Source organism: Melozone crissalis, unplaced genomic scaffold (assembly GCF_028551555.1).
Source record: "Melozone crissalis strain CALT ecotype California unplaced genomic scaffold, PUWL_Pcris_2 ptg000014l_1, whole genome shotgun sequence".
Classification (NCBI taxonomy): domain Eukaryota; kingdom Metazoa; phylum Chordata; class Aves; order Passeriformes; family Passerellidae; genus Melozone; species Melozone crissalis.
The window spans coordinates 17,701,790-17,725,123 of record NW_026535792.1 but is presented as its reverse complement, the minus strand read 5'-3'; the positions used below and the strand labels follow the sequence as shown (position 1 = coordinate 17,725,123).

Genomic DNA, 23,334 nt, shown 5'->3' with positions numbered 1-23,334 from the left:
CGGGGTCCGTGTGAGGGAGGGACGGAGCGAGCGGCGGAGCCCGGCCCGCGATGGAGTGAGGGAGGGAGCGCGGCCGCTCCGCCCGCCCGCCGCTCTCCCTCCGCCGCCTCCGCGCAGCCCGCCCGGTAGGGAAGGAAGGCAGGAGGAGCCCCCGCCGGGGGAGGGGCTGGCGCTGGGTGCAGCCCGGCTGCCGGGCGCGGGGAGTGGAGCGATGGCGGCGCGGAGAGCCCGGCGGCTCCTCGGCTCCTTGTGCATCGCCCTTCTCTTCGCGCAGCCCGCACCGACCGGCGCCGCGGCGCGGAGCGGCTCCCGAAGCCTCCTGACGGGTAAGAGCGCGGCGAGACCCCGGCGGCGGCGGGCGCGGAGCTGTGAGGGGGCGCGGAGGGGTCCGGGGGGCGGCGGGGCCCGGGGGGGCCCCGGCAGGGCGAGCGGTGCCGAGGGGCTGAGCCCGCTCCGCTCCCCCCGTGCGGGCACCAGCAGGGGCCACTGCGAGCCTCGGGGAGCGGCGGCGGTGCCTCCCCGCGAACAAGGGACATCTGGAGCCCCGTCTGCGGCGGATTGAGCGCTTCACCCACCTGTGCTCCCGGCTCGCTGGTACCGGGGAGGGGAGCCGGGCACACCTGAAGGGAATCAGCCTTGCACGTCACCGGTGAGGGGAGAAGCGCACACCTGAGGGGAATCAGCCTTGCAGCTCACCCGTGAGGGGAGCCGGGCACACCTGAGGGGAATCAGCCTTGCCATTTACCCCTGAGGGGAGCCGGGCACGGGCGGGCTCTGCCCCGGCTCGGGAGGGCTGCTGGAAGCGGCACGGACTCGGTACCGGCAACCTGTGGAGAGAGAGGAACTTGCCTGGGAACTGCCGCAGTAGCCCAGAAATGAGCGGTCTGGCAGCGTTTCAGCCGCGGTAGTTCTCACACCTTTTACCATTGTTGTCTTTAATGGTCCATGATTGAATCCTGGTTCTTTATAGGCTACGGAAAACGTAGTCTCAGCCAGGTGAGGCAGGAGAAGGCTCTCTCAAAAGCCCTTGCATGAGACCATTAATACCACAGAAGCCTCCTTAGCTTTGAAGCGATGTTATCTGCTCGTTATGCCAAATGCTGGCTTTAAAAAGTAACTTCTTTATTTCCTTCTTGCCAGCAATAAGCTAGTAGGATGCTTGAAAGAAAATCTGGTCTTGAATGCTGGGATTAAAAAAAATACCCCCTGTAGGTTGATTGAATCCTGGTATTTTAAGAGAGAGCTCTGTGCAAATGGAATATGGAAAAAACTGCTGGTCAAATTCGTGTTTTTTAGCAATTTGGGAAAGTAAGAATGGTTAAATTGTGACATTAAATGGTGTAATTGTTCTGTTTCAAATCATGTCAGGCAGAATCTTCCACGGTGGTTCTCATCTTGGACACCACTGATGGAACCATGTGAGCTGACTCCTGTTGATGGGAATATTTTTATTTATCCTCTTACACGGTACAAACTTTATAGATTCCAGGTCTGAAGTAGATTTTTTTTTTCTTTTGAAAAATATTACGGTTTGACTCAATCTGCAGAACATGTGTAACAGATAAGTTACTTTATGTGTAAAATCTTGCCACGTAGTGATTATTTTCTGATATTCCTGCTCTCCTGACAGCTCAGTGGTCTTATGGTTGTGTTAGTAGCTCTTTGCTAGTTTAAAATAATCTTTTATGGTTTGAGGAAATCAAATTACTAGGTGAAGTTCTGTCTGTTGGAGCCAAATCTGTGAATTGAGTCTGCAGAGGGGGGATGATGTGGAATAAAACCTTCATTGGAGCAGGAATTTAGGAGTATCAGTGTGGAAATCTTGGAAGTTCAGGTGAGCTCCTCCTCTCCATGGATGTGTCCTGTGGGATCCCTGGGGAGCACCAGGAGCTGGGCTTTCCCTGTCTGAGGGTGTGAGAGGAAAGGGAGAAAGGCTCTCTTAGCTCTTTGTCTCAATAAAGAGCATGTGTAGTGGATGGAGTTCATTTTAATTCCCACTATTTCCCATCTAATTGCCAGTAGTTTTTCTTAAATCCGGGGTGCTCCACATGCTTTTATATGGGCAGGTGCTATGAGAGGGACTTGGGTGCAGCTGTTCCATGGCATGAGTTCTCCTGTTGGAGTTCAGATGTGAGGGGCCAGTGCTGGCCTCTGTTCCATGCTCTGGGTGAAGCCTGATCTCTCCAGGATGCTGGAGGAGCCTCCTCAGGCTGATGCTGAGGGCTGGAGAGGCAGAGGAACACCAAGTTTGTAGGTCCAGGTGGAGCTTTGGCTGTGGGACCCACAGCTCTCCTTGCCAAGGCTGAAGTGCTGCTTGTATGCCCAGATCAGGGGGTTTTAATGCAAAAATAAAAAACCATGCTGGCATTTTGGTGTGGGTCAAAGTGCCATAAATGAGCAGAAGTTGCAGATTTGGAAGCTTGTATTCTTTGTATGGAGTCATGTGTGTTGGAGGGACATTTGATCCTGTTTATAAATAGCTCATCATGGCTCTCTGAAGAAGAAAAGAGTGCAGCTGGATTAGTTTAGGAGAAAACTGTATAACTTCATTTATTTGTGTGTCTGCAAACAGCAGTGTGTTTTCCACTGTAGCTGGTTGCTCTGCAGATAAGGCAAGATGAGCTGCTGATTTTGGAATTGGGACAACATTTCACTTAGTTGAGGGAATAAAACAAATCAGGAAGAAGCATCAAATTAAGCTAAATCCTGCCTCCTATAACTGTTTGTAACTGAGTTGAGATAAGCACAAAAACTTGGATCTATACAGATTGCATTATTAGAAATAAAAATGAAGCTGGTGTCACCTAATTTTTAATAGGAAAGCTGTGATAGCCTGTATACACCATTAAGATTGCAAATGAGATTATTCAGAAGCAGGAAATTTGTTCTGTCTCTCCCTGGTATTGTTGAAGTCCCTGGGATTGATATGTATTTTGTTTTTAGAGGACAAACTGCTGCTTTGGGAAGTCCCAGTGGAGCAGAGTTAGCAGCTGGGGGCCTGGAGCTGCAGGAGGAGCCCAGAGCTGAAGGGCTCTGTGAGCAGCAAGCTGGGAAGTGCATCCAGGTGCTGCTGCCTGGGATGCTCCTCCTGGGGAGCAATGGAGGGGATGGAGAGCTGAGGATGGCAGCACAGATCAGCTGGGTCCCTAGAAACAGCAGGTTGTCATTTGTTTCTGTTGTGTGTGTGCTGCTTGATTATTTCTAATTATATCCCAGGTTAAAAATAGAGCAGAAATATTCAGGTCTCGGTTACATCCCAAGTCAGTTAAGCACCGCTCTCCCTGCTTGACATTCCTGTTCCATATGGGCAGGTTGCATATGGCTTTTGCACTGCATGTTTATTAGTCAGCTAAGAGAATTACTTGACTGGCTTATGAAGCTTTCCTAATAAACCAACACTTCAGTTGCAGAGTTGTCAGGTGTGTGCACACCTGTGCCTAATGTTCATCATGGTGAAAAGCAGCAAACAAAAAGCGTCGTAAAAAAAAAACTTGGCTTGGTTACCTTGTGTTACCTTATCAGTGTGAGTAAGGAAGTTACCTATGGTAGATATTTCCTTATACAAATAAGAGTATTTGGTTGTTCCTGATGATAAAATGCCCTTGTGATTTACACGAGGTTAACCTTCAGCCAGAGATGGTCACAGAAGGCTGGAGACTCTGAAGGCACCTAACTGGAGTTTGTTGCATGGCCAAGAGAAGGAGAGTGATAATAAATGAGAGAGGAAATGAAGTGGGAGTTTAGGAGAACTACACAAGGAGCAGTGCAATATTCTGCTCAAGTTTTGCTTTCAAGCTATAAAAACATTTAACTTGGGTAAAATCAGCCTGAGCGTCACGGGGGCGTTTGAAAGTGAATTTTATTATCATCACCAGTGTCATGGAGATAATTAGGTGTGGAAAATGTGTGCCAGTGTTTGTAGCCAACTCTTCTAAGCATGCAGGGGTTTTATGGATGAAGGATGTTTAAATGCAGTTTGCATTTCCTATGAGGAGCTGTAACTGGTTAGTGCTGGTTTCCCATGAGGAATCCCTGCTGGTGTTGGGATGTCACTTGGTGGAAGGGAAACTCCACTTTGACTTAGCCAGTTTGTAGGGGTCTCAGTGGGCTCAGATTGCAGCTTCCATGCTGCATCCAGAGGGGTTTTCACCTTCCTCCAAGGGATGTGGATTAGGTGTTCAGCCCCTGAGAGCCCCCAAGTCTCGGTGCAGCCTTTGGGAATGGCCATGGAGGCACAGGGCTGTGTTTGCCTCTCTGTGTGCCAGGCTGAGAGGGGAGAGCTCTCAAACTCTGGGATTGTCCTGACAGAGTCAGACACACCTCTGCCTCTCCAATATTGAAACGTAATGCCCCAGGCTATTGATTTTTTAAAAAGGCAGAATAGTTCTTAATAGAGCAAATGCCTCAGAGCAGTGGAAACAGTCATATTTTACTGATTGGGTGCTATTGATTTCATCCTCCGGTGAAATTGCCAAGATGAAAGTGGTAATCCTGATTAATTCCATATAAATAGATAAGCCTGATTTGTATGTGTACAGTTGCAGGGTTGTGTAGGAAAACTGAAAGTCTGCTTTATGTGGTCTATTAGGTGCTTTAATTTCCAGGGTTTTTACCATTTAGTATTCATGCAGAGGAGCATCTTAATTTTACAAAATAAGCAGACTATCAATTTATGATAAATCCTTTTTGCATCAGTTAAAATATATTTTTTCCTCATTAAAGCTGCCCTTACCAAAGGCAATGAAGGAATTGGAATATTCTGCTGCTAAACTTTCTTGGGATTTTGGGTAATTCCCTTGAGTGTGTAACAACCACAAGCTGTTTGATTTGTGCAAAAAGAGAAGAGGTTTAATTTTAATGAAAAGTAATAAATTACTCTAGAGGAATTTTTTCTTTTTACATCAACACTAAACTTATCACTTCACTTGTTGCTGCTGAATGTTTTGGGATTGGGTGTATGAGTAGGAAAGAAACGAGCTAAATCCATAAAGGTGCTGTTCACACAGGATTGCCCATCTGGGAACTCACTGGGCTCCACATACATAAACTTGGATATTTTTTAATGGCATCACTGATTCTCACTGCCAGTCTCTGAACTTTCCTGGTTCAGCTTTGGGTTTGCTGCTGTGATGTGACCAAGACTGAGCATGGCATTTTTGGGAAGGAATGTAGTGGTCATTCAGTCATTTAACAATGTTTTATTTTCCTATTCCTCTGACATTCTAGCTTTCATAGTTTTCCAGTCAGAAATTTCATTTGAAGTTGATTTAGAAACAGTGAATTGTACAATGGAGAGAGCTTTTTGCCCCTCCAAGTGTGTTGTTCTGCATATGTTAGCTGAACATATGCAGAATTTTCTTCACTCTGGAGCTGTTTGTGCAGCTGGCTTGGTGCTGGTTACTGCTGCAGAAATTCAGATGTGTCTGCTTAGCCTGAATTTCTTCATTTGTACATTTTAATCTATTGATCTTCTTTTCCTTAGTGCACTGCAGAGGTTTTAGCTTGTGTGATGGACTGTTGTTGGTGGTGTGGATTTTGATGACTCAGTTCTTTAGGGTCTCATCAAAGCATGGCAGTTTGGTGATAATTTTTGGTATCCTCTAGTCATACAGTTTTGTTTGGAGATCTTTTAAAAATGGAAAGGCTGTTTTGTGATTAAATTACCCACTAATTCATTCCTCTGCTCAAAGAAATTGTGCACTACTGTCTGCTGTAGTTAGATCAGATTTTATTTGTTATGTATATGGCTGTGGAGCTTACTGTGTCTTTATTATGTTTGATTTTGTTATTATCTAAAAACCCCATGTTTTTGTACTTCTGCCTGCTGATCCCTTAAAATTTCCCTTTGTCTATCCTAGTAGGCACCTCTGTACTTGATATCCTTTGTGGTGTCAGTGCTTCATCAGAACAGCTCTGTTGGACTTTGCCATCTGTTTGTTTTTTTAACTTTCTTTTTGGCTTAGAAATTTGTGTCACTTACAAGAGGGTTTAATTGTAGCTCATATATCTGGAGTCCAAATATATTTTACATTTGTTTTTTGCCTGCTGCCTGTCTTGGATGTCTTGGAGCTGTCAGGGTTGGTGACACTGGGTCAGAGCATGTGTCAGCAGCCAGCACAGTTGTCAGCCGTTATTATTGCCATACTTTGATGAATTTATCTGGTTTGATGTGTTTTTAACTGGTGCCATGTGTCCAGTGCTGCTGCTGACCTCAGGGTGAGCAGCACAGGGTAGGCTGTGTGCTGAGGGCTGCACCAGTGCAGCCTTGGCTGCTGTTCCTTGCCTGTTGACATATTTAACTTAGACTTGATATGGTTCTGAGGAGACTTTGTGCTTATCTCCAGCTTCCATTCATTTCATGTTCTGCATGGAGTTCCCAGCCATTTAATGAGTGCTTTTCTGGGCAAGTTTTGCTGTATTTGTTGTGTACTTTACAGTGGTATTTTGAGCCATGGTAAATCTCAGTTTGTCTTCATGTTTATGTGACACTATGAATAGATGCAGTATCTTTCTATATTTCAGATTGTGTATTTATAACACAGCACTGCTCCCTACATTGTCTGGGAAGTGAAAGCTCCAGCTCTGATTGTGTTGGTTCCATTTCTTCCTTTCATCTTCCTTTTGGCAGAGGCACCTTTGTGTTGCTGCCATCACTAACAGACTTGAGCACTTGGAGGCAGCTTCCAGGTTTTTTTCATTCCCCGGTTCTCAGTGTAATTGTCCCACAGCTTGCTTCCACTTGGACTGAGATGGAGTCAAGCCCTGGATAAGCTTCATCTTTCTTGGCTTTCCTCTCTAGTTAATGAGCCCAAACATCTCCTCTTAACACGGCCCTGTGGTTTGTGCATTGAAACCTTATAATGTAACTGTAGTGAGGGAGGGAGAGCCACAAATAGAGGTGTTTGGATATTCCTTCTAAAAGTAGAACAGCCTGCCAAAAGTCATTTAAGTCATTAGACCTGTCATGACTTTTAAAATTGAGAAGTGGAGTCTAGCTTGTCTTCAAAATTTTAAGAGAGGTCACATTGCTTTAAAAAAACAAACAGAAGAATCACAGAATCATTTAGGTTGGAAAAGCCCTCCAAGATCGAGTCCAGTCATTTCCTGAGCAATGCCCAGTGCACCACTAAACCATGTCCCCACATGCCACACCCACATGTCTTTTAAAGAACTGAATAATTACTTGGAATGATGGCTCTTGTAGTGTTGTGCATAGCAGAGAGGAAAGCTGGGTGTTAACAAGAAGATGAAATATTTCCAAAAGTGATTTACAAAGCCAAATGTTCCTGTTTGAAAACAGGCAAGGAAGGAAGTATAAAAAACTGGAATTAAAGGAAAACTGCATCCAGAGCCATTTTTTGCTGTGGTAGGACACCTCAGCAGTTTGTAGTACGCTCCAGTGCTGTGGGGATTGGAATCTTTAGTGGTGGCTGTGAGTGCTCACCTTGCAGAAAATCCAGGTATTTTGTTATTGATTTGTGAGTCCTCCATCAGGAATGTGCTGGGCCGGATAGGAAACATAGGCAAGATGAAGTCGTAGCCAAGTGTTAATCCCATTTTGGTGTTTAGTGTCAGTGTTCCAGGCTGGCAGTGCCACTGCAGGGAGGGGTTCTGTGCCCTTCCTTGGCTTTCCTGGGTGTTTGTGGAGAATGTGGAGAATTGGATCGGATCCCTGCTCTTCTGCCTGCATCAGTACCCGTGCTGGCAGGAGGGAGAGGGTGACATGGGCACAGGGAACGCTGCCACCGCTTTCTGCTGGGGTGGGGATTGGCATAGGATTGGAGTATGAACAGCACTGTGAGCAAAATAACATCGTGTCTCTCATGTCACCATTTGCATCTTTAATATTATGTGTTACAGCATATAGATTCCAGATCTATAGACTGAAACTTTCTCAGAAACTGTGCATTGTCTATTAGCAAATTCATTGAAAAACAAATGTTTCATAAAAGTTCGTTTTCAGATTGGTAACGAATTCTCAGTTCAGCTTTAATTACTGCTTTGGTTTGTAACTTCTTTTCCCACGCTGAAATTTCATTTGTTTGTCTGGTTCTGAAGTGGGAATAAAGCTACATGTTTCATCTTAAAATACTTAGCCTTGAGGGGAAAAAAATGCAAAACTGCCCAGCAGGTTGTGGTTTCAGAGAAGGATGGAGGTCTGACAGCTCTGAATGTACTCACTTGCAGAAGTCCAGAGGGAACCTCGATTCATGATGCTTGTCTTGTGTAATGTGTCATTTTTAACAGCTGTGCTGTGGCTTTTTGGGGCCTGGACTTTCACAGTCATCCCTGTATCAATAATGAAATCCTGGAAGGGCAGCACTTCATGGAAACCTGCTTGGAAGGGTGAGAAAAAGTAAAGTGTTGTAGGGTGTGCCAGTATGGTTGTGAGGGAAATGGGAGCGCTCTTGACAGCCAAACCAGCCCCCAGGAGTGAGGAGAATGGCAGCCAGCTGAATGGCTCAGGATGACATGGTTATTTTTTTCAGGGTAAAATGAAGTTGAAGTGCTGGGGAGGCTGGTGGGGAGCTGAGGAGGTGGAAAACTGCTCCCTGCCTGCACTGGGCTCTCTTGGGCTGTGTTCTTGGTGGTTCTGCAGAGCAGATAAAGTGTTTTGATTTGTCTTGGTTACTCCTTTTCACTGAAGGAGATGTTGGTGATGCAGAGATAGCAATCATGGGGCTGATTGATATACCAGCCTCTGCCAGCCCCTGTGCCTTGTCTGTGCTGAAGGGACAGACAGTCCCAGGGATTCCAGCTGGAATCACAGCATCTGTTCTTACTCATTTGCAACAGCAAATTGAATACGTTTTATGGGACACTATTTTCATTAGCATTAAGAGCACTTAGAGACTGCACCACAGATTTTGGGTGGGACAGCCCTCCTTCATCATTTTCCCATGTTGCTTCCTTTTCTGGAATCTGACAAGGCTGGTCTTCTGTTTGAAGTGTAAAATAGCTTATTTATCCAAATCTTCACATGTTCTTGTTTGCTCATACCTACTTCAGGTCTTCAGAGCCTTCATTTTAGGTTCTATAGTTCTTCTGTTGCTATGGATTCTTTTTACTTATCTCCTTATTTGAAGTTATGGTAGGTTTTGAAAAATACCTGGCTAGTATGAGATAAGAGATGGTTGAGATACCGGCAGTGATTTGGTAACCAGCTTGTATTGTGGTTTTATGTAACTTTTTGGAGATGTGGATGAAAGAGAACCCACACAAGCCATAAGTGCAGAAAATGGAGTGTCCTGTTGGCACAGCTGGAAAACCTTGGCAGTTCCACTGAGCGTGGGTTTGTGTTGTTCCCCTTTCAATGTGTTGTCTGTGAGTGCAGCTATATAGGATTTCTTGTAGGTGATGTAAATATTGTCGGTCTGCTCTAAACTGAGGGGCCAGAATCTGCAAGGCAGCACCACAGCATGTGAATAAAGGTTTTTGTATTTCACCTCTGAGACTTCTGGAGGGGAAAATTTACTTCTGAATGTGGAAAGAGGAGAACCAGGCATCAGATGCACCCAGAGCAGGATCCATTGCATTCCACATTCTAGGTAGTGCTGGTTAAAGGCTTTCCCTGCTTCAGCTCAGTTGGAATCTCTTGTGCTCATGGTAACAGCATGAACAGCCCCAAATCTGAAGTGTTGGTTTTCTAAAGTAATGTTTTCCAGTTGTTTTCTTTGCTGTTGTTGCCAGCTTTTCATTTCACTGAGGAAATCAGTCTGAATGGAAAAAGGCAGCATTCACAGGAGCTGGAAATCTGTGCTAGATCTGATCTCTGGGTGCAATCTGGCTTGTGCTGTTTGTTGTTCTCTCTGGAACTTCCTGTGGAGGCACCACTGCTCAGGGCTCTGTAGCAGAGTCTGAGCCTGTGCTTTGGGGTTTCATCTTTGCTTTCACTGTCATCCTGGGCAGACTTTATGGCTTTAGCATTTTCAAGCGTGTCCTTTACTGATTTACTACAATAAGGACCTGTAAGAAGTAGATTTTTGCCTTTACTTTTGTCTCATGTGATCTTAAGCATTTTCTCCAAGTCTAGCCCATTCAAGACATCCTTGTTTCTTCAGAAGGATTTGAAAGGTTATCAAGTGCTTGTTTCTGTTATTACAGATGAATATATGGAACATATTGATTGCTTAAATCTAATTTAGCTCCTGTCATGTGAGCAACTTCATCATTCTGAACTTGTGTGCTGAAGGCCTCTTGGTTGTTGTGTGTGAGCACAATGAGTGGAGGTGATGGTGTTAATTAAAAAAATAAAATAATAGCTGGTCTTTGTGGGTTGTGCCTCAGTGGTGGTGCTGAGAGCCTCGTGGAACCATTGCCAAGTGCAGAGCTGGGTTCCCTGCCCCTGACTGTGATTCCCTTGGGAGGCAAAGCTGGATTGAGTGAGTGAACTGAAAGTCAAATCACCACACATTCAGTGACCTGCCATGTTACTGGCAGCTGATTTCTTGTAACTTGTGCAGTCTTTCAGTGTAGTGAGTGGATGGTAGGTTGAGTTGATGCTTTATATCAGTAACCCAAAGACTGAAAATTTATTTGGGTGACTCTTGTCCTACAGCAAAACCTAGAAGTGGTTGTAAGTTACAAAGTTTTAAGCACCTTTCAGATCAGTCTGTTACCTTGTAGTCAGGGAACTGTCCTGGATGTTGCTGCTGGTTTTCTTCAAACTTGCTCAGAAGTGGTGTCAGAAACAGGACTTCATCTTTCAGGGCTGTCCAGGGCTGCTCTGGGTAAGGAGCCGTTACCCATCCTCTGCAAAGGAACAGGAGTATTTCTGTTTTCAGAAAGCTGCTGCAGCTTTTTAGGCAGAGCTTTGGAATTCTGCTAGCAAGAACCCTGTTTGCTTTATTGCCTGGCAAATTCCTCTTCAGGCAGTTTTCCTGGAGATTGATAGGCAGGTGTTAGATGCTGACCAAACTGGGTATCACTGTGAAAGCAGAGCCACATTTAATTCATTCTTCAGCCTTTAATGATAATAACAGTTACATTTGTGCAGACTTACAGCAGTTGGAATCAGAAACATCTATGCTCCTGCTGTAATTGCTTCTATACCCTTCCAAGGCTGTAACACAGCCTTCAGTGGTGGCTGTGCAGATGTAATTTCATTTTGAGGTGCCATTTCCTAAATGCTTTTAGAATAAAAAAATGTAATGCTTGTTTCCAAGCCTTGTGATCTGCATGTGAAGGGAAAGATGGATTGAGGAATGGAGCTGGAATGGTCTCTGCAGGTGGGTTACTGCTCACTGTGAATGAGGTGGGGTAATTAAAGAGTGAGCTTGAATAGACCAGGAGGCAAACCCCAACTTTTCAACCCCCAAACCCTTTAGTTTATGTTACTGTAACTGCCCTGAGTTTTTGTGTACAAACGAGCACACACATGACTCAAAACCTGATTAAGATAGTATAAATATTTGACAAAAATAGCTCATAAATGCTATCTTTGAGCAGGCTTTTGATGCAGGAAAGGAGCAGCTGGACAAATTTGCATTTACAAATCATTTACCTTAGGAGAAAGCTCAAGTTCAGTGCCTTATCACAAAGGCATTGCACGTTAATTATTTATCGTGTGCTTTGATGCCGGGTTCTTGCTTTAATAAACCGTTCTGGGGGAGGTGCCTGCTGCTCCTTTTAGCTCAGCTCCTCCCTCCCTCCCCTCCGGGTAAACCCTGCAGTGCCTTTCCTCTGAGTTTGCCTTCCAAGTTGCTGCTAAGTTGGATTTCACAACTTTTTGTTAAAATTAGAAACGTTTCTGTGATATGTATTTAATTGCTCTGCCTCTGTCATCCCTGTGTCTAACTTTGTAATCTCTATAAAGATAGAACTGGACCTGATTTCATTCCTCTCTTTTACATATGTTTTTGCACTTTCAACGTTTTCTTTACAGAAAATGATCAATAGAAATGTTTATAATGGAAGTCTGATTAGAACTGTCTGTGCCATCTGTACTTGGCTTAAAAGTAGAAATTTGATGGTCTCAGCACAGAAAATGTAAACTGTTCTGGTCATAGGAACAGTCACTTCAAGCTTGTAAATTCTTGAGAAACTGCACTGATAACTTGGAGATAATTTTGAGCATGACTGTAACACCGTGTGAGATATTCCTGAAGTCGCTTCATGATTTTTGGAGCACAAAAATAAAGATTTTTCTTAGACTGTACTTCTGGAATGTGGACATCTTGTACCATCCACAAGCTAAACTTAAATAGCAATTAGGAAACTGTAATTCTTGTAGTTAAAATCAGTGTTGGAGTTTTAATCAGAAATTCTCTGTATAGATCTGTTTTCTGGTGGCTTTTGTTTTCAATTCTGGAAAAACCCTGTATTTCCCTTTGCTCACAGTGTCTTTGGGAAGGTGTGTGAGATGGATAATGTACACACAGCCATGGTTTGTTTAGGTTGGAAAAGTCCTTTGGATTGTTGAGTCCAGCTCTTCCCCCAGCGCTGCCAAGGCCACATGGAGCCATGTCCCCAAGTGCCACATCCACACAGCCTCTAAATCCCTCTGAGATGGGGACTGCAGCACTGCCTGTGCAGGGCCAGACAGCCCCTCAGTGACTGTCCCTGACACCCAACCTCCCAGACAGCCCCTCAGTGACTGTCCCTGACACCCAACCTCCCAGACAGCCCCTCAGTGACTGTCCCTGACACCCAGCCTCCCAGACAGCCCCTCAGTGACTGTCCCCAGTGTCCACCCTCCCAGACAGCCCCTCAGTGACTGTCCCCAGTGTCCACCCTCCCAGACAGCCCCTCAGTGACTGTCCCCAGTACCCAACCTCAGCCTGCCCTGGGGTCTCTGGGGACCCGCTCTGCCCTCCTGTCAGGGACTTGAGAGGACAATGAGGCGTCCCCGAGCCTCCTTTGCTCAGGTTTTGTGTCTGCCTGTCCATCCCCGGGGCTCTCTGGGGCTCTCTGAGGTGTTGGAGCTGTCGTGGGGAGGGGATGGTTCTCTCCCCCACCCCAGAATTGTTCAGGATCACGTGTATGCTCTTTCTAGCTGTCAGCAATTAGCTTTTCAAGTAAACATTGAAAGGATTTTTAAAGATGTGAAAAGGAGTATAATTAAGGAGAATGTTACTACCTTAATGTGGCCTGGAAGCCACACTGGAATTGAATAATTTTATTTAAATATATTTGCTTGGCAAAGGAGGTGAATGCTGTAGTGAGGGCCTCTTTCTTCAGGACCGTTTTCTTTGTTAGCCTGGTGCTTGGAGCCTTTCTCGAGTGTTCCTCATTGTAGAAAAAAATGGTTTTCCTTTCTTAATTTTTTTTTAAAGCACTTTAACCCTTGAGCACTCTGTACGAAGTTGAATAGGAGAAGAATAGAGTAGCCGGCTGTGCCTGTGCCGGGGATGGAAATAGGAAGAGATGTTTTGCTTTCTAATTTCGCTTGTTCTCGTGGTTTTTTTCCCTTAGTGGAAGTGCCAGAGAAGGAGTCTGCCCTCCTTAATGAACACTTCCAAACGCTGGCTGCATCCCACAAGAATGTGAAAGTACCAGCGAACTTTTAGAGGTCTTAATTTGTCAGCGGCTGAAGCCGCCCCGTTAGCGCTGTAATTGAGGCTCATTGCCGCTCCTGTGACCCCCCAAAGCCGTCGCTGCCTTTCGTGGGCCGGGGATGTTCGGAGCCGCTCTCTTCCCCAGGGCTGCTCTAATCCCCTCGGGGATATTTTCATTGCCTGACGGAGCACAGGAATGTCTGAGGCCGCCGCAGGGGGCTGGGGAGAGCTCTCGGCCTTCGGGGAGCGGCTGCGGCCGTGCGGGAGCGCCTGTTCTGCCCTGGCCTGGAAGCAGCCGCAGCCCGGAGCCCGCACATTGTCCTGGCCGGAGCCCGGCGCGTTGTTCTGGCCGAGAGGAGGAGGAGGAACCCACGCCCGCATCGCGCTTTTGCGGCACACGTAGGTCTGAGGATGGATTTCTGCAGCTTGCTTTGCCTTTCTGTAACGCTGGGCACAAAGGACCACGATTACAGCGTCCACCTGCAGCCACTCCTGCCCTGCCCTCTCATGTCGGCCCTGGATTCTGGGAGTACCAAACCCACAAGTTCAGTCTTTCTAGAATTTACCAGACTGAAAACTCCAACTGCTGCTTCCAGCGTGGCTGTCAGAGACAAAGCTTTTCCCAACCCATTGTGGCAGCTTTTCTACGTGGTTATTGTTCTTAATGCACGCTCGCACTGGAATCGTTTGCAAGGGAAAAGCTGTTTTGGAGATCTATACCGAGAAATAAATCCTGATTCTTACACATTGGGGGAGAAAATGTATACTGTGAGAGCTAAGTGGGTTTTGTTACCCCAAAGTCAAGTGCAGAAAAGCCTTGAAGATGTAAATATGTTCAAATTCTGTTTTAGTCAACACAATTGATTTCACACAGGACTTGCATCAAAAAAGTAAATTTTTATATTTCTGAGGCTAAACACTTACAATATTATTCTGAAACGCTGTGTTGTGCACAAGTTACAAGGAAATGTAGCTGCTTGCACTTGATGTTGTTTATCCAACCCTTACTGAATGTTGTAACTCTTTGATGTAGCCTTTGCTTGATGAGTGTTCTGAATTTTGCTGTTAGATGTTAATGATGCCAATATTAAGTCAATTCTTTCTGAGTACCTAATCAATATACAGAATTATTTTTTTATGTGCTAGAAATTGATTTTAACACTACTTTTCTCTCTCTAGCTTTCCTGGGTTCTCAGGACATTATTATGAGAAACAGGTACAAAAATGTCTTTTACACAGGTATTAGTTTTGTGGCATGGTACAGATCTGACAAAGGAATTAAACTTATTAAGTGTATAGTCATTGCAAGGATTTTTCATGTGGGCTAGGCAATCTAGTTTTGAATATATTAAAGCAGGAGGTTTGTGGGAATATGGCACAGGGAACTGCCTGGTGTCTTGAAAGCTCCACAGAAAACTCTGTAATTATGTTCACTAACTTAGAAGAAAACAACCTGTGAATTTGACTCGACAGCTTCTGTCAGACACAGATGTCACAAAAATATCCTAAGTCCTTGTTTTGGTACATTTGCTGGACTTTGTTACCCTCCCAGAAATCTCCATTAAAGAGAGATCTCTTGGGATCTTTCTTTAAATGGCATCAGGTAGAGATAGAGGGTACCATGCACACACATTTGTGCTGCTAAATTTAGAATAAACCCTACCATTAGCTCAGATCAAACCAGTTTCAAAACCAGCCTTGTCTGGTGCTGTGGGGCAGCCCAGATGAGCTCACCTGGTGGGGTGCAGCCTGTCTCCAGTGCTGCTCTTGGGGTTCCTGTGCTGTTTGTTTTGCACAAAAATGGAAATTAAAATAAGATGTCAGTCTTTTCATAACCCTTCTCATATGGAAGGAAATCGACTTGGCTTGTTACTGTGACAAGTGGATTTTATTGTAATGTGTTGGTGCACTGTTGTTTTGTGCACATTATACCATTCTTATGCATATAGTCTGGTCTATGCATATAGTTTTCATCACTAAAATTGTTCTGGAAAGTGCAGAGCTCCCAGCAATTGTCACTTCCCTGAGTCTTTCTGAATGGCTTGAAATCACTCTGAACTCTTGAACTGTCTTTTCTTGTTCCTCTGAATATTAACCTTATCACTTGAGAAACGAGCACAGTTTGGGTGCAGAGAATACACAATGCTCCATCCTTTCAGTCCCCCAATTTTACTTTGCATGGAAATCAAAATACAAAATTCCAAAAGCCAAGTGTTCCCACGTGACTGCAGGGTGTAAGGTGACCTTCTTGGCTCTGCTCCCAGTCCAGGAATGTAAAGTTTCTTTGAGTTAGACTTTGAAACAGGTATTACTTTACAATTTAATTGGCTGCATACATCTCAAAAAGGATATAAACCAGTGGGTTTTTCCACTCTGGAGACATAAAGGCTTGTTTCACAGGAGAGGAGGCATAAACAAGCTGGTACAAGGAGCCCTGTATGAACTGAGCTATACTGTATACTTCAGGGGGAAAAAAATAGTTGGAATTTTTTTTTTTACCTTGTGGGTTTTGGCAGGGTAAAACAAAACAGTCAGTGTTCTCTTATAAAGCTGAAGAATTCTTTTATATCTTGAAAACATATTTAAAGACCCCCCTCCTCAGGTCTTTGTGGATGACTGCAGATGTTGTTCAGCCTTAATTTTGCTGGAGGTTCTTGCTCAGTGTGGTCACTGCCGTGCTTGGTGCGTGCTGGTGACAATTGCAGAGCTGGGGCAGCAACCAGCTGCTTTGGAACCAAAGGCCACTGCCAATTAGAGACAAGAAAAAAGAGAAATTCAGAACATTTTGAGCTGTAAAACCTTTGTTTTGGAGGTTTTTTCCCTTTTCTCTTTTTTTAATAACTGAAAGTGATCTAATTAGTGTCTGTAGCTGGATCTGAAAGGCTTTTGCTGACCTATATTCAGACCCCTTTCATCAGCTCCTGTGTGGGGAAGATCTCAGTAGCAGTTATTTAGCAGTGAGGAGCCAGACATTGCAGGGAGGGTGGATAAGCCTCTTAGTTCTTTGAATCTTGTTTTGCTAGTTGTTTGTTCATTCCTGACTTCAATATTTGTGGCTTATCTGCAATTTTAATCTGACTTTACTGTTTTGACCCTTCTTTCTTTGTAATCTGTGGCTTTTAATGTCTAAAAGGTCCTAAATATTTGATCAAAATAAGACCTAATTCCCCTTCTGAAGGAATAAATCACTTGAAAAGTGGCAGAAAGAGAAACCATATGCAGGGAAAATGTAGTTTGAGGGGAAAGCTAGAGCGTGCAAGCAGACCCAATCAATTACTGAGGCTTGGCACTAATGTTCCCTCTGCTCCCCACTCAGCCACTTGCAGGCTTCTGCTGCAACTTGGGGACTTGCCATTAATCTGTTTAACATTGAGGGCTCTGGGCACACAGCTTGGGCCTGGCTTGTTCTGTCCATCTCATTTTGTCCTGGGTGCTGCATTTGTGCTCCAGGTGCACTCGGTGTTCCTGTACAGCTGCACTGGGTTTGCTCTGGGTTGTTTGGAACAGAGCACAGGGATCCATCTCAGTTCAGTTCCTCTGTGCTTCAGAATTCCAAGGAGGATGTTGAGGTAATGTGTGTCCTTCCTAATGCTGATTTAGCAGAGTCTTCCTGCTCTCCACCTTTCACCAAAGAGAATTTGTTAAAGCTGATGATGAAACCACCACGTGTGAGTTATTCAGACATGGGACTAGAGGAGAATCTTTTTCCTCTGAACTTGACATCACTTGACATCTTCAGAGCTCCTTAACAAAGATGATGAGCAGCCTTCATCCTGGGGCTGAATTAATCAAACTGATAAATGCCCAGAGGAGATGCAGGTTTGGGTAATATCCATGGCAAAATAGCTCCTGGTTATTTTAAAGAAAGACTTTTAGTCATGAGGTTTTTCACTTGTGGATTTGGTTGCCAAGAAAAAGTTGGAAAAAAATTACTAGAAATTATCACTGTTCTCCCATTTTACAAAATGTCATTTTCAAGTAATTCCTGACCTATTAGCTCCTGGAAATTTTGTTTAATCTTATCTGAATATTTACTGGCCAAGTAGTTAAAATATTATTTAAACACAGGCTATCATTTACAGCTGTTTTTTTTTTTTAAATAAAAGCTAAATATTTAAAGTTGAGCTTGCTTTAAAGTCAACATTTATATTAATGCATAACTAAATATTCTGCCAGCACAAGCCTGACATTTAAAAGAAATTCATATGAGTAGGAAGGGAGAAATCACTGGATAAGCACTGGCAGCTGAGTTTAAGTAGTAGCTGGATTCTGACAGACATCAGTTGAGGAAAGCTCAGTGGATACTTCATTCAACCCTAAAATATTCATCAGGAGCAGGAAAATTGGGGTGACTGTGTCTTCTGCTGAGCCTGGGAGTGAAGAGGAGCGTGTGGGAAGTGGAGATCACAGCAGCCTGCCATCAAAGCTCTGCTCTCCCAACCAGAGAGGCTTTTGTTCCACACATCTCACATCTGCACAACATGGCAACACTCAGAGGCAGGAGCCTTTCATGTGTGCTGTTTAAAAAGGCTCAAACAACACCCAAACAACTTCTCCCTGTGTTTACAGCATTCCAGTTAATTCTCCAGAAAAGCAGCTTGACACTGGTATTAAGTAATTTTATGTCATAAATATTTCTTTTGAATGTAATAACATGTGAAAAGTTGTACAGATGGGTTTTAAGCAGTCTGATGTATATAAAATATCCTTCTTGCTCCAGAGATTAAAGTTTGGTGCTGTGATTATGGGTTATCATCATGAAAATGATCAGCCTGGCCTCGAGGGGAGGAGCTTTGTAATAATAGAGTGACGATTTTTAGAACAACCAGAGGATGGAATGACCCAGTAAAACTGTTTTCTTGTTTTTTCAGAGTAACAGGATTAACAGATCGATCCAAATAGATCAATTCTTTAGTCTGACTAAGCATTGAAAGGCCACCACCTGTGAAATCCTCACTTTGAAGTCCTGGTGATCTAATTGTTTTACTTTCAGGTGTAGCACTTGTGTGGAAAAGAAGTCTGATGGAACTTTTAGTAAGTAACTGCTACATTACACAATAAGATCAGTTGCAGGTAAAATTGTCATGTAAAAACAAAACAAAAAGGGTGTGTTACATGTGCAGGCACATGGCTGTTTTGGACATGAAGAGGAGGGGAAAAAACAGGAGTTTGGAGCATGAAGCATCAGGATAAATGTGTTGTGAAGGAAATCCTTGTCCCCAGAATGACTGGCGATTTACTCTGTGTTACCTTTCCCCTTTCAGACTCGTTCCCCTTCCCCTTTCAGACTCATTCCCCAGCCTGTTTTTCCATTTGTGGTCAGGTGCCCTGCTGCTTTCAGACAAATCACAAAAAGCCCAAGATGCTGGACATTACCTGGCCAGTTAATTGGTTTTCTCCTCTTTGGAGTGAGAGGTTTGGCCCAAAGAAAAACCCATTGTTAGGGAGCCAGGAATGGGTCTGTGTGTGCTGTAGGAATGTGCTTTTAATATTCTTGGATAACTTGCCTCTCAACAAGAATTGTTGCTGTTGGAGCTGCAAAGACTGAATCAGCTTCCTGAGGGGAAGCAATTGTAAAATATCCAGGAAGTTGTTGGGAAATGCAAACTTCTGCTCCTGCCTGCTTGCTCTGGAGTGCTCAGCTCTCAATAGCAGCAGCCACTCAGGAAAATGGAGCTGTTTTCAGTGGTAGAAAACTTTCTTGTAGCCTGGCTGTCAGAAATGTGGCATCAGGCACTGTTAAGCTCAGGCCCTTGCACAGGTTTGTAACCATGACGAGAGGAACAGCTCCTGGCAGATCTTTGCAAGGAGGACTCTGCACTGCTGAGAGAAAGGAATCTCATTGTCATTGTTTTTCTTGTTGGTCCAATTTTGGTTTTGAACAGCAGCTTGTCAACTTCACTGTGCTTCTGTCTGGGAAAAGAGACAAACCAGAGAAAACAGCCAAGGGAATAGTGGGAGAGGCAGGTGTGAGAAGGGGCAGAAGTGAACGTTCTGTGTGTGACATCTCCTTTGAGAGTCCCCCTGGTTTTCCTCACCTGAGCTTCTCCTCAGCTGCAAACAGCCCTACAGTGGGGGCCTGTATTGTGCTTTCTCCACTGACACTTTTATCAGTGCCAGAGTGACATAAAGTGATTTTTGTTGGTTTTTCCCCTCTCCCTGCCCTGGTTGGGCTGCAGCCAGGTGGGAGTCCCTGTGAACTTTATCCTCACTACATCACATGGATTTAAAAGAGAGGAGATTCCTTTCAAGTGATTAAGCATTCCTTTTTTTTAACTGATGTCTGTTAGGATAAAGAATATCTTAAGTGATGAAATGTGTTCTTTGGCTGCTGTAATGGGCATGAGTTCTTTTTTGTGTTATTAAAGTAAAGCAGATCTGGCAGGATGTAAGTACATGGTCCCAGGATTGAGTAGCAACTGCTGCAAAAGTGTATGATCAGTCTGTCCTCCTGCCTTGTGATTATGTAGACAAGGAATAACATTTTTGTATTTGAGTGTGAACATTTTCAAATCTGAGCAAGTTTGAGTTCAGATTTTTCCTAAGTCTTGATAACACAAAGTATTGTCTCTTGAATTTGAGAAAGTTTGTGAAGAGAACTGAAAGGCTTGAGAAGTTCTCAGGGTTGAAAGAAAAACGTTAACATTAACTTTAGGATATATTTTGTGGCAGTGCTTTCACCATTTGATAGGTGAAAATTAACTTGTCTGAGGTGGTTTCAGAGTTGCTGTCCCTCAGGAAATGAGGTGCTTGATCCCATGTCAGCAGTGCCCACCTTGTGCCCTTGTCCTGGGAACTCTGGGCACACTTTGAGTGCAGCTTTCAGTGTTCCTGTTCTTTGGCCTCTGTAAGGAAGGAGGGAAGGAATTAATTATTCTACAAGCCATGGAATGAATCCTTTTTGAACATTTGTAATTAACATTGAAATATTCTCTGGATATTTTCATGGTCTAAAAAGTGACTTTGTGGCCGTTTTCATCTTGAGAGCATCAAATCCTTTCTTGATTTGATTCAGTTTTTATTCATTTATGGGAATTCTTTGAAATGATCTTTGTCAAATATGCTCAAGATTTGCAAGTAGACTTGGAGTTTCTGCAAGTGGGGACTGTGTGTGCTCAAATATAACATAAATGTACATAATGAATGTACTTATGTACAAAATGAGCCTTTTTAAACTTAAAAGCAGCAGCAATATTGATACAAATGTGGCTGTTTGGTGGACAGAAGGATTTTGGACTTGCTGTTTCCATCTCTGACATGCAGACCATTTTCACTGCTTAGCTAAATTACACTTTGTGCACGGATTTTTGGGGTTCTTTTTTTAGCCTTGGCCTCTCAGTGGGTTTGGACATTTTTAACAGCTTGTAGAATGAGTTAGCAAATCTCAGTGTTGTTCTGTGAGTCTCTCAGTAGCTGTCCTTGCCTGCTGGAACTGGACTAATTGGGGTCTGATTAAACTGATTTACTTCTGAAGAGAACAGAACTCAAAGTACATCACTAATGAACTCTAAAAGGTCATTTAATTTGTTTCTTTTCCTTCCTTCTGTGCATTTTCCTGTATAGACTGGGAACTGCAGGACTTGGAGTATTTTTGGGCAGCAGCAACTTCAGTGAGAGCCAAACTGTGAAAGCTTTCAGGCATGGTGCAGGGTTGATCTTGTCCTCCCTGCCCCTCTCACATGTTAGGAAGTGATTTGATAAAAGAAAAGAACTTTGACGGTATTTTATTCTAGAATTAATAATGTAAGAAGTGGTGCTAGAGTTTGATCCAATATTTATCTATTTCTGCTATCTAAGAGTTGGAATAATCTCATGAGAACAGGCTAAAATCCACATTTGTAGTAATCTCTTAAAGCTGAAAGATTTGTGGAGTCCTCAAGAAAAGTTTTGTAAAGAATTCAGTAGTGAGAATTGTTCATGTTCCTGTTCTGTTTGGTTCTTTATTCTCACTGGAAATACTTTTTTCTGCTGGTTCAGAATTTTGCCATTGTTGCTGCAATATAATCCTTGTATTATTGGGGTGTTACAGACCAGGTGGAACTTTTGGCTGAGAACTCTTGGACTCACCCAAACCCACCAGGCCTGGATCTTTAAATCCTATCACCCATCAGTGTCTCTTGCTGAGCCTTCCCCTTGAGGGCACTCAGTGCTTTCAGTGTTGTATTGCTGAGGGGTTGGCACCACTGCTGCCTGACAGTGAGGAAGTTCTGATGTATTTAATGTATGGGTTCATCTTTGCAGGGATCTGATTTTGGCTTCTGTGGGAATCCTCACCCAGTCCCCAAACTGGTCCCATTGGGAGATAAGGACTCAGGATTGTAACATGCCAAGTGTTTCCCACTCTGTTTTCTGGGACTTTGCTCATAACATTATTTCAAAGCATTGCTCACCTACATTCTGTGAAGGGCTGGAGCTTCTTGTGTTAACAAATGCAGGTCTGAAACTGTGGGGGGATAGAATGTAAGAAAATAAAGATAGTGCAGAAGGCAGTCTCACCTCTGAGGAGCTGCAGCTGTGCTAATCACCACAGATTAGGAACAGGCCTGCCCTTAACAGGCCACAGCTGTGTCCAATAAGAAGAAGAGTGCTACAAAAGGGTGGGTGAGCTGGCTGAGGAGGGAGTTGGAGTTTGTTGGCTGTGCTGCAAGGAGCTGTCCATGAGAAATCACCAAGAAGGAATGGAACTTTTGCAATAAGATGATGACATGAAACCTGCTGGAAGAGGAGGAGGCTGCTGGGGCAGCAGGAGTCAGCTCTGCTGTTGGGACTTGAGCTCTCCTAGGCCTCCCTGAGAGCCACAAGCACATGGAGAGTGTTCTTGCCATGCTTCAATCCACAGTTTCCTTTGGATTACCCAGGAGTTGGGGAGCTGCTGTCTGTTGGAATTACACTTGTGATGCACTAAGCCTTGTAGAATCCACTCTGACACGTGTATTTGTGGATTTGGGATGATGGAAAAGCCAATCCCATGTACAAAAAGCCCCTCAGGAGGCAGAGAGAGCCTGGTGGGTGCTGGCCAGGGGTCACTCAGGCCCTGGGGAAGCTGCTGAGTCCCAGCAGAGGTCCCTGGGATGTGGCCCATGAAAATGCTGCATTTCCCTGGGCTGTCAGGGCTGGCTCTGGTGTCCTTGGGTGACTTGAGCCTGGCTGTGTTACAGCCAGCTCTGCCAGTGCTGGTCCAGCTGAGGAAATGAGCAGCAAACTTTGTCAGGACTATTTTTGGTAATTCTGAAGTAGAGAATGCCTGAGCATAAATAGACTTCCCCATGCCCTAATGAAAGCATTGGGCTTTAATTTGACTTAGTGTGTTTTCTGGTTATGCTAAATGACTTTTATGTGGCCCTTGTGGTTATGTATTGAATTTTTTTTATTTTTTGTTTGTAACAAACTGGCTCCTCTGGCTAAAAGCCTGCATGGACCAGTGCTGGAGCAGAATTTTTCTGGTGAAGCCTCAGTAGGTGTAAGCACAAGAGGGAAGACTTTGATTTGTTCCACTGTAAGTCTTGTGAATGTTGACTAAATGTAGTTTGAGGCAGGGGTAAGGCTTTTGAATGAAATGTCAAATTTCAGCCTAAAGGGAAATTTTAAATACAGGCTCTAGTTGTGTTTAAACAAAGTCTCCAATGGTATGTGGGTAGGACTCCCATGCTGTGCAGGATTTATTTTAAATTACCACTGGGCTGAAGTTTGCCATGTGTTGGGTTCCCAACAGTGCCCGTGCTGAGACTGCTGATTATGAGAGTTTTCCATGAGGATGAAGTAAGTTTTAGTTGATTTTTACCCAAAATACCTTCAAATTTCCACCTGTCTCTGTGGGAGAGTTTAGCCTGCTGTTTTC

At 44.2% G+C, this 23,334-nt stretch overlaps 1 protein-coding gene across 5 annotated transcripts in view; it reads left to right on the top strand.

The window, feature by feature from the left end:
* The first annotated feature begins 10 nt into the window (after nucleotides 1-10).
* The window catches only part of NEO1 (neogenin 1), a 176,936-nt gene continuing 153,612 nt past the window's right edge, over nucleotides 11-23,334 (top strand). For all 5 annotated transcript variants that reach the window (XM_054272380.1, XM_054272381.1, XM_054272379.1 and 2 more), the window contains exon 1: nucleotides 11-326. In XM_054272380.1, the coding sequence (XP_054128355.1) occupies nucleotides 212-326 (115 nt within the window). In that variant the 5' untranslated portion in view covers nucleotides 11-211. The remainder of the gene's footprint in view (nucleotides 327-23,334) is intronic.